The sequence below is a fragment of the Clytia hemisphaerica genome, unplaced genomic scaffold (assembly GCF_902728285.1).
Source record: "Clytia hemisphaerica strain Z4C2 unplaced genomic scaffold, Clytia hemisphaerica genome assembly, whole genome shotgun sequence".
NCBI lineage: Eukaryota > Metazoa > Cnidaria > Hydrozoa > Leptothecata > Clytiidae > Clytia > Clytia hemisphaerica.
This window is the reverse complement of record NW_027103680.1, coordinates 1304562-1316073: the sequence shown is the minus strand read 5'-3', so window position 1 is coordinate 1316073 and position 11512 is coordinate 1304562. Positions and strand designations below refer to the sequence as shown.

General features: G+C 40.1%; 2 protein-coding genes across 2 annotated transcripts; both read right to left on the bottom strand.

The window, feature by feature from the left end:
* Nucleotides 1–5268: 5268 nt before the first annotated feature.
* On the bottom strand, nt 5269–6768 carry LOC136803775 (uncharacterized). The gene has a single exon (XM_067060502.1). The coding sequence runs from the start codon at nt 6766–6768 to the stop codon at nt 5269–5271; it is 1500 nt and encodes a 499-aa protein (XP_066916603.1).
* A 136-nt stretch (nt 6769–6904) lies between these two features.
* On the bottom strand, nt 6905–11512 carry LOC136803774 (uncharacterized). Its single transcript, XM_067060500.1, has one exon. The coding sequence runs from the start codon at nt 11510–11512 to the stop codon at nt 6905–6907; it is 4608 nt and encodes a 1535-aa protein (XP_066916601.1).

Genomic DNA, 11512 nt, shown 5'->3' with positions numbered 1-11512 from the left:
AAGACATTTTTAAATTTCAGTTCACGATTACTTTTCACTTTTCTGCACGTAAAATATATTTTACATTATGCACAAAAAATATACACTAAAATCTAATCCAATTCTGTACATTAAAAAAAACGAACTTATTCCGGGCGAATATCATCGTCCTCCGAATCTGTTGCTGGCTCATCTCCTACCTGGTCTTTCTTTCTTTCTTTTCTTTAGACCTGTAGCCATCTGGTTGATGGATTTTCAGCACTTCTCCTAGGTTTTATCAGCATTCTTAGAAGGGTAGTGATGTAGTACTAATGCTGTAAAAAGAATAAAAAGTTATTTTCTTAGCTGGGGAGGGGGCAACATGGCACAATAAAGAGAATCTGAATCTTTTTTATTTTTACCTACAATCATCTGCACAAAATCATCGACAATATATAACATATCGACAAGAAAGCCATACCTCGGATGTGTCGAGTAGTTTGAAAGATGGCAGGGAATTCCTCACGCACCATTTTAGCAAAGCTGTCACCGTTCCATCTGTTGTGGTACTGGCGACAAAATACCACACCTCGGTTTGGACAAATTGCCACCATGAAATTGGACATGTGCCCCCCTGTACCTGCGCGTTTACCTTTAGTCGTGCACTGGCCACTCAATCTTTCGGCTCTTTGACGCCAGGCCATAGTTTTGGTGGAGCGGGCCTCACCATGTGGGTTGGTCTTGTGCGTGAACCCGGTACCATCCAAATAAAAATTTATATTCTTCATCCAAAAGTTTAAGCAAGTCTGTGTTTTTTGTAATCCTTTTACGACGGGAGTGAAGATATCTGTAGCCATGTCTTCGCACAACTCTCCCAACAGTGGCCATGGAAACTGTCTGGTCAATTTTGGCTTCCACAGCAAGTCTGCGTAAAGTAAATGGGCCGATCGTGCTTCTCATACGTTTGATGTAACGGATAAGGTTTCTCTCGTCGCGCGGGGTGAGTCTCCTTGGACGTCCAGGATTCAGTTTTTGTTTATCGTGTGGTCGGTTGAGCGGCCTCTTCACATCTCTGAAAATGGTTGCACGGCTGTATTTTGGAAACTTCTTCATGATACGTCTGACCGGCATCTTCAACTCCACATACAGGAATTATTACAGGTTATTTTTTTTACTGCGTTACAGTTTGGTCCATGCTTTTGGCTTTTACGAAACACCTGGCCGGGTGACAGTGGTATTCTCAAAACGCCCCCACTGTAGGGCGAGGCGACGTGCAAAAAAAAAAAAAAAAAAAAATCAAACATTACTTTTAGTCAGATACTCTTAGGTTCCGAATAAACGGGGGGGTTCGAATAAATGGGGGGGTTGGAAAATTTTCTAGATTTTAATAAACGGGGGGGGGACCTAATTGCGGGGGGGTTGGAAATTGTACTTCTGAAACCCAAAAGTAAGGTAAAAATAGGCTAAAATCAGGCTATTTAGAGCAAAATACGGGTCCTTCTCTTTGACAGCTGAAAATATTCTTAGAGATTGATAAACGGGGGGGTCCTAACAAGGTCCGGGGGGGTTGGAAAATTTTCGAAAAATTAACAAGCAGGGGGGGCGTTTATTTGGAACCTAAGAGTAGGATCGAACGACACTACGGATAGCATACTCATTAAGGAGGGCCACCCACTCATGCCAGGTCACACCCTTCCACACCCATATTTCCAATCAAAACAACAACAAGGCACGCTAATTGCTGGTAGCAACCTCATTCTTAAGTGTTGACTTCAACAAAAAGAATTCTCCCCCCAGACACCGTGTGAAATTTAGAAGTCACGCGGTGTAAAAACGTCTTTTTTTTTCAAAATGCTCAGAAAATCACCTGCATAATATCTTGTGAGACTGACACCTCTCCACACTCCCCCAAGTCAATGTTGTTTGAATTCGAGAGGCGTTGATGGTCAAATTTCCTCCGATATCGACAACATTGATTTTGGGGGACCCTGAATTAACTGGAAAGTCTCACTATTTTCACAGATGATTGTAGAAGCAACGCGCAAGTATAAGACTGTTGTTTCGTAGAAATCAAAGATATCTTTGAACTGAACAAAGTCTAAACAAAAATATTCTAACCTTTAATCAATTTTGCTTTCGCTGGGTCTAACTTCATCTTTTCTGTCCGGCCAGGCTGGGGATCGATGAGACCCCTCACTAGCTCCTTGCGTGTCCAAGCGGTTTTTGCCAAAACGATTGCAAATCTTTGCGGATTTGATTGGCGATCAACTTGAGCCAAATCTGTACCATTTTCCAGGAACTAAGGTAAAGGTTTTCCTGCAAAGTGAAACTGATACTGATAATCTTGCAAAACCAGCATTGCCCAAGCCAAGCTGAGCATATATCGAGCCTCACTTTACCAAATTTTTGAAGATTGAACTCGTTTTAATATCAAAATCTGCCAGAAAAAAGATCAAAGATATCTTTCTATGTACTATATAAGTTGAATTTTCACGCAGAAAATGTTACACCATTACATGAGCATAGCATATTTAAGGCTCAAATATTCGATTTTTAAACATAATGTGGGACTCGTGAAAATTTACCACATGTTTATAAAAAAACGTGTACACCTAGGTAAAATTATTTCTTACGTAATTATCCGGTGGAAGTGCTCTTGCAATATTTTCACCCAACATTTTCTCCTTAAAATAAAATAAGCATTCTTTAAACATTGTGCACAAACTACTGATATGCTGATACAGTATGAATATTCTGGCGACTTTTTTCTTTTAAAGTGTCTCAAAAGATGAATGAGAATCTTGAAATTAGGAGACTACACTATTGTGTAATACTTAACTCGAAACACCCAAATTTTGGAAAGGTTTTTAGGAAGCATCTAACTCACTTTGACGAGAAAAGATTCCAAAAGCTTATTAGTTATTTTTTGTTCTGTGTATTAAGATAAGCAGTTCGACAGGATTCTAAAATGAAAAAAAAACACACGAAATTTAGACAAAAATTCAGTAAAAGCAGTAGTGTGGTGCTGCCCCACCAGCAGCTGATGTGACTGAAACACCAATTTTGGTGCCCCTTTGTTATTTCAACTTTGAAAATAGAAGCTTTTTAGTCTTAAAAAAGGAGGTAGCAGGAGGCTTTGCCGAAAAATTTTTTGCGCTTGCTTTGCTCTCCATTGTGATCACAAACCCTTTTTTACCAAGGGGGAAGCAAAATTGCAAACTTCTTAAATTTGCATCCCAGTACTACTACTACTAGACTTTCATACTGTATTCTTTTAGTCAATTTTTGCCAAGACTTTCTTACAAAAAGACATGCAAATGTCAAAAAGAAAATAAGAAAACTAAACTATATAGTCGGGGAGCAGAATTCAATATCTCGAGTTAGAAGCGTTTTTGCTTAACCCTAAAAAAGAATGGGGTTGTTATATACCGTTGGAACGGAAATTTTATGCTGATTATGGAAACCCAGGTCTTAAAAAGTCTATCCTGGAGGATTTTGAAAACGAGGCTGGAGTTTGCACTCCTCCGTGGTGTTTTTTCGATTTTACCTGTTTTAGAAAAATGCTGACTGTCAGCAAAGTAAAGGTTTTTAGAATTTAATTTTTTTTGAAAATTGCTACCAATAGAATTGCCTTTTAGCAAAAAATTCAAAATTTTTGAAAAAAACATTTTTTGCACTCCTTCTTGGAGGTTTTTTGCAAAAATCAGCGTTTTTACAAAAATATACTGCTAAAACAAGTCTGCTGGCAACTGAAATCCGGTACAAATGACCCCTTTAATGGTTTTGACGGAAGAACTATATCTTACCACGACAAAAAAACGAAAACTGCTGTCAAAAAACAATTATTTGGCTTTTTGCTCTCCTTCTTTGGTGTTTTTTGACAAAAATAGATTTTAGCCGTTTTTAACCAAAATTCGACTTTTACAAACTATTCCCTTAATTTTGGAAACTGAATGCCTTTGTATCTCTAAAAGTTATTCTCCATTATGTAAAATGATGAAAAAAATCAAAAGTTGATCTCCTCCGTTGATGCTTTTTGACCAAAAAGTTATGTTTTTGAACGAATTTCTGCCTAATGATCCAGGGGAATTTCAGGCAAAATTTGCGTACACATGAAATTTTTTGATTGGAATGTGTTCGTTAGGTCCTTAGGAGTGAAAAACCATCGAGTGACACTTTTCACACCTTGGGCATTTTCCATAATGGTGGAAATTTCAAAATGGCGGATTTTTTTTGAAATTTTGATGTCTCTGAACATGGACATATTATATACCGTTGGAAAGGGTTTTTCATGCTGAACAACTTTTTTGCTTACAAAAAAGGCATAAAATGTACTCAATGTGAGTAAAAGGGGACATAAGGTGTTAAAATGATGTCATCATCACCACCAAAAATTTGACATTTGACAATTATTGAAAAGGATTTTTCATAATTCACGAAAAAGTCTGAAAATCTAATAAGTAATGTGCAATGTACGAGTAAAAAGTGATAGAAGGTATCAAAATAACGTCATCACTGTCCAAAGCATTGACATTTGCTCCATTATATTGATGAATGTCTATATACCATTGAAAAGTATTTTCATGCTGATGTTGGTGCACCATAAAAAAGCACTGATTCGACTGTAGCACGAAAAAGGTTGTGTTTAATCTTGCCATGAAGGTTTGATTCAGTAGTAATTACTTAATCATTTTGAGATTCTCACATTAACATGCCAGTGGAGGCTTTGTGACTGCAAAGGCAGTTGAATTCTTCTACATTTTACATTACAAGAGTATATCCATGTGTTTTGGCGAAGACGAAGTCTTTGAAATAAATGCGGTTGACACATATATTTTAAGCTAGAAAAGGAAAAACACAAACTAATTTAGAACTATATACAAACTCGAAAGCTTAAGCTAAGATAAATCTCGATAAATCTCGATAGATCAAAAATATACAAATGTACAATACAAAACTATACTTACAAATTTCGTCAGATATATTCACGATTGAATGCCAAAACAAATGCACGATATGCAAAAATCCCAAAAAATATCTCAAAGTTCGAACGAAACTCAAAACATTTCTATGTGTTAAATTCGAGAACGATTTTCTCTTACACGTCTCATCTCAACAAGTTTCTCAAGTGAAGTGCAAAAAAAGGCGATGGAAAAAACCTATACAGTAAAAAACTAATTAAAAATAGACAAAAGACGCACGATACAATACACATGACGATACGCACAACACATAACACTAAAATGCTAATTACCCAACGCAACATCATTAATTAGCCAAAACACTCCCCGGCAGAATTTGGGACCATTCTTAATCGGCACCTTCCAATAAGTAACATTTAGCCGCCGGGCGTGTGTGGACGCCGTTTTTTGTTTTTAAAATTACTTTTCTCACGATACCATCGTTTCCTGGAAATGTTTTCATTATTCTTCCAATCGGCCATTTCTGTCTCTCGACCGTATTATCAATATAAACAACGACGTCATTTACGCGTAACGTGCGGGTGTTTTCGAACCACTTGAGACGTTTCGTAAGTTGAGGTAGATAATTACTCAACCAAAGCTGCCAAAATTTCGAGGTTGCAGCCTGCACTTTTCGCCACTTTTTTCTAACTCTTAACTCATATTCCGGTACAATCTCTTCAGGAACGGATACCTGACCGGTTAAAAAATGACTTGGTGTGATGACGTCAATATCATCTGGGTCATCAGTTGTTGAGGTGAGTGGGCGACTGTTCATGAAAGATTCGACCTCCACAAGGAATGTTCTTAAGCATTCTTCGTCAAACAATTTCTCAGTAATAACCGTTTTCAAACACTTTTTGGCAATTTTAACCATGGATTCGTATATGCCTCCCATCCATGGAGAAGCAGGTGGTAATAATTTCCATTCGATCGACCAATTCGAGAGGGAATTCAAAAGCTTGTGATCATTCAAAACGTTGATCGCTCCAACGAAATTCGTACCATTATCGCTGATCATCTTCTTTGGTTTGCCTCTTCTAGCTATGAAACGTCGAAAAGCTAGGAGGAAGCAATCAGTGGTTAGATCGTGTACAAGCTCAAGGTGGACAGCCCTTGTCGTCAGGCATGTCATTAGGGATACCCATCGCTTGGCGGTTGCTGCGTTCGAACGTGTAGCGTAGCGATTGAGTTTGATGATCATCGGGCCAAAGTAGTCGACACCACAATACGTAAATGGATGTTCGTTCGTTGCCAGACGTTCTTTTGGAATATCGCTCATCATTGGGAATTTTGTCGTCGCTCGGATGATCTTACACGCACTGCAGTTTCTAATTATAGTTCTTACAAAGTTTTTGCCTGATATCAACCAAAATTGATTTCGAAGGATTGCAAGTGTTGCTTCACGTCCACAGTGGAAGTTTGATTCGTGGAAATGCAGTGTAAGGATTCTCGCGATGGGATGTTTGCTGCAGATGACGATTTGATGTTTACGAGTGTAGTCGACTTTTGCATGCTTGATACGACCACCAACACGAAGGATGCCATCATCATCTACGAACGGTTTGAGTTGAAGAAGTTTTTTGCTCTTCATAGCAGTTGTTTCGTCTGTGAATGATTCTCTTTGTGCGATTTGGATGATGACCTTCTCAGCTTCTTCTAATTCGTTTGATGTAAGAATCTTCCAATTGATTGGTTGCGTCTTTGATTTTCGAAAATTGCGTTTGATCTTCAACAGCCATGCGACCTGACGTTTGAGCTTCGACCAAGATGAATAGTGATCCCACTTGATAATGTCGCTTCTTTCGTTCGTCGTGTCGTTGGTTGTGACTTCATTGGTTGTTGTCATCTTGTTTGTGATGATGTCATTCGACGTAGCTGAAACAGTAGAAGACAGAAGGGCCAGAACATCGTTGGCTCTAATGTCTCCTTTTTCATAAAGAATTGGAGGTCCATTGAACCAGCGATGTCCAGCAGAGGTAAGTTTAAATGGTGATACGAAAATTGCGTTTGATCTTCAACAGCCATGCGACCTGACGTTTGAGCTTCGACCAAGATGAATAGTGATCCCACTTGATAATGTCGCTTCTTTCGTTCGTCGTGTCGTTGGTTGTGACTTCATTGGTTGTTGTCATCTTGTTTGTGATGATGTCATTCGACGTAGCTGAAACAGTAGAAGACAGAAGGGCCAGAACATCGTTGGCTCTAATGTCTCCTTTTTCATGAAGAATTGGAGGTCCATTGAACCAGCGATGTCCAGCAGAGGTAAGTTTAAATGGTGATACGTACCTCGTGCAGTCATCTGCTGGATTGTCGTCTCCAGAGATGAACTGCCAATCTTTAAGGTCGCTGTTGGTTCTAACTTCATCCAATCTGTTCATCACGTACTTGGAGAAGGTTGTTGATTCGTTCTTGATGCATTTAAGAGTGCATTCAGAGTCTGCCCAGAATGTTGTTGATACGATCTCGAACTTGGTTTCTTTCAGAATGGTTGTTTTCATGCGACTTCCAATAACTGCACCTTGTAACTCCAATGCTGGCGTAGTAGTTGATTCCGTTTTGGTCTTTTTGAGTGGAGCAAGTCTTGATTTCGACATAACCAATGAACACTGAACTGACTCTGGAGTTACGAAACGTAAGTAGGCTACTGCACCATAAGCGTCATCAGAACCGTCAACGAATACATGTAATTCTGGTGCGTTATGAACTTCTGGCTGATAACCACACCATCTTGGCACTGTAACACCATCAAGCTGTTTGATCTTGGCTTTCCAGTCAAACCATCTCTTTTTCAAGTCGAGTGGTAATGGCTCATCCCAATCGAATTTACGTTTCCAAAGCTGTTGGATGATAAGCTTTGATTCTAGGACGACTGGTGTGAGAAATCCAAGTGGATCGAAGATGGTTCCAATTTGGGAGAGGATTCGTCTCTTTGTTGGCTCACAATCAATCAGGTTCACGGTGAAGATAAATGAGTCTTGATTCGGATCCCAGAGGAGACCAAGTGTTTTCTGTCGAGGAACTTGCTTGTTGATGTCGATAATTTTAGGAGATATCTTTTCGGCTGGCAGATGTCTTATCAGTTCAATCTCGTTTGATGACCATTTCGTAAGGTTGAAACCACGTGTTGATAAAACACAGTTGAGTTGTGTGGCTTCTGAGATGAGTTGTTCAATGGTGTAGAACGAACCAAGGTAATCGTCAACGTAGAAATTACGGAGGATTTCATCACGGATGCTTTCGATGTCTGTCTCCTCAGCACACGACCTGAGAGCGAAATTTGCGATACAGGGTGAATCTTTCTTTCCGAACACGTGAAACAACAATATACAATCTTTAACCTCCCCACCAGGATCAAAGCGATAGAGGAATCTCAAGGTGTCACTGTCTTTCGGTGATACCTTGACTTGGTTGAACATTTTCTCAATATCTGCTGATGCTGCAAAGCGACCAGCTCGAAAACGATGCAGCACGGCCACTAAGCTGTTCAGCAGGTCTGGTCCAGCAAGAAGTTTGTCATTCAGAGATGTCCCTTTGAATTTTGCAGCAGCATCGAATACGACACGAACTTTTCCAGGTTTGTTGGGATGTGTCACTCCATGATGTGGTATGTAATTGGTAACGTCAGATCGAGATTTGACTTCAGAATCGGTTAGAATACGAGCATGACCAAGATCGATGAATTCTCGAATAGCAGTGTCGTACATACGAGCAAGTGTTGTGTCCTTGGCAAGCCTTTTTTCTAACGAGTTGAGTCTCTGCATTGCGTAATCTCTATTGAAAGGCATTGTTGGATGGTCTTCTTTCCAAAGTAGATCAACTTCCATACGATTGTCGATGATTTTGGATGTCTGTTCCAGCTTCTCGAGGGCTCGCTGGTCGATAGGTGCAAGATTGCTCTTGTGCCAGTCTGGTAGAGTACCGTAAGATTCCATCTGCCAAAAACGTTCGATTTTGTCGGAAATCTCGTCTTTCGATCTCTTCAAAAAATTGCTGGTGACGATTAGCGAAGTGAAAGCTTTTCCACCGAACAACATCCAGCCGAGCTTTGTCTTGACTGCCGATGGTTGATTTCTTGTACCAGTGACTGATTGTTCTTGCACGAGAAGATATGATAAGTCAGCGCCAATGAGGATTGTGACGTCTGAATCATGAGGTGTTGGAAATGTAATGTCTTTCAGGTGTTGAAATTCTGTTTTCACTTTATTGATGTCGTACCTATTTACTGGTACGTCAAGGTTCTCAATTACCCAAACGTTGTCGAGTTTCTCTTTGGTTTTGTTGTCGTGTGATTCAAGATTGAAGCAGACTCTCTTTGATTGCAGACTTGTCTCCTTTGATAATACGTTCGACATTCGAAGAGTTTCTTTCTTACCGGATAGGTGTAGAGCCTCGGCGGTATCAGCACGAATCAAGGTACTATCAGATCCAGAGTCGAGGACTGCATTGGTTTTGATGCTGTATTTACCATTTGATAATACGACAGGGACAATTTGAAGGAAGGTCTGGTTGGTAGTAGAACATTGCATACTTTTTGCTGATCCAGGAGTATCAGTGGTAGTGGCTGTATCTCTGTGAAGCAAAGTGTGATGTTTTTTACCACATCCGTCCTTGGTACATGTAAATTTGGATGGACACTCTTTAATGAGATGATTGTTAGAGAGACAGTTGAAACAAAGTCCTTTTTCTCTCACGATTTTCTGTCGATCGTCTGTAGATGCATTGAGGATCTTTGGACATTTTGATATTTTGTGGTCTTTGGAGCACAGCCAGCATTTGAATTGCCTACCGACGAAATTGTTTCGAAATTTTGGGTTTCTACTTTCTTTGTCTTTCGGTGACTTCGACGTTTTTTCATCACTGATGATCATGGCAATGGGATTGAACAACTCTTTGACGATACATTCGAGCCAGTTGACAAATACGTAGAGGTCAGTCAATTTGGGTTGATCGTTACCATATCTATTAAAGAATCGGAACTTGTGTTGTATTGGAATGATAGATACTGCTTTGGCGACGGTTTCTGGATTGTTGTAGCTACTGTTGCCAATGGATTCGAACCATGCCATTGCTGTCTTCAACTGTTGGTAGAAGTTTCTCAATCCTTCATGGTCGGTTATGGTGATTTGAGGTCTGTCAAACATTTCTTTCAGCTTGAGATGAGCGATGACGTAAGGGTTGCCATAATCACGTTTTAAGGCCTTCAGTGCTGTCGCGTAGAAGATAGAATTGGTTCCGATCGATTCAATAGAAGATCTTGCTGGTCCGTCCAGTACACTAAGTAGTCTTTCCATTCTAATAGTGTCATTAAAACTACTTTTCAAATGAATCCTGGACTTGAAATTCTGTATGAATTCTGGCCATTGCAACGAACTACCATCAAATCGTTTCAACTCAATAGGTGGCAGGTGTCTTGACTCGCACTCTACTTGGATCACCCTAGATGCCAACGTATTGTCTACTGGAATCTCAGTCTCTTTATATTCAATCAATTCATCAATAAATGCATCACAAGGCTCGACCTGTCTGTGACTTGCCTTTAACTGTGTCGATGGTTGTTGATGAGACAATGGCTGACTATTTGTAGCTTTGATGGATGGTTGTTCCAATGGCTGACTGTCTGGTTGCTTCTGATGACAACTTTTGGCAGTGGCTGTGTGATGAATCTTGGTTTCAGGAGAGCGTTTCTTGGGTAAGAGTAAGTGGCGAAAGGATGAAACTGAAGATGCACGAGATGAAGCATAACGAGTGTGAAGTTCCTTTGATTGATTGTGGTTGATGGGAAAGTGGTGAGAAATGACTGACTTCCTATCCTCCTCTTCGTTCTCTATCTGGTCTCTCTCGAGTTTGGCGTTCGACTTGATTATTTGAAGATCGAGTTTAAATTTGTCTTCTAAAAACTGATGTTTTAGTTTGGCGATCTCACTGGCCTTCTTCATGGTAACATCTCTCAGCTTGTCTGACTTTGTTGACGAAGTCTTTCCTGATGAACTGACTGAACTTTGGCTGCTATGTTGTGATGATGCCAGAGGGATGTCTCGAAATAAGGTTTCATATTGAGGGAAAAGCTGAGATGGGCGTGGTTTCGTTTCAAGTTGTGAAGCAGTAGAAAAAGGTTTGGCAGATGTCTCTTGAGGCAGTAGAGGTGTTTCTAGGTGTGATGGAATCGGAGGTGTCTGGTGGAATTCAGGACTTGGATCAATTGTGTCGATGAAAGACGGGGCTGTTACGAAGCGACTCAAGGATGGTGGGGCTGAAAGTGCGACTGGAAGTACAAATTGGGTGTCTGGTAGATCTGGTAATGATAAAGTTTCTCGTTTGTTGGCCCAATTCCTTTGAGTAATATGTGTGGCCATTCCATCTAGTCTATTTTCAACCCTTTCTTGATACTCTTCAAGTAACTTGCCATCAGTAGCCCCTGCCTCAATCAAGAGCTCCTCCTGGGCTGCAAACTTTCTAAATGTGTCACTCAACTGTCTTCCGGTCTTAAGGATTTCTTCACGTGTAGCCTGGACACTTATAAGATGATCTAATCGACTGAGATACTTGTTGATGAACGAGAGCTGTTGTTGACGGTTAAACGAGAGATCCAT

Excerpts from the sequence above, each read along its gene's own strand:
- LOC136803775 (XM_067060502.1), bottom strand. The coding sequence starts at position 6,768 with ATGACAACAACCAATGAAGTCACAACCAACGACACGACGAACGAAAGA.
- LOC136803774 (XM_067060500.1), bottom strand. The coding sequence starts at position 11,512 with ATGGATCTCTCGTTTAACCGTCAACAACAGCTCTCGTTCATCAACAAG.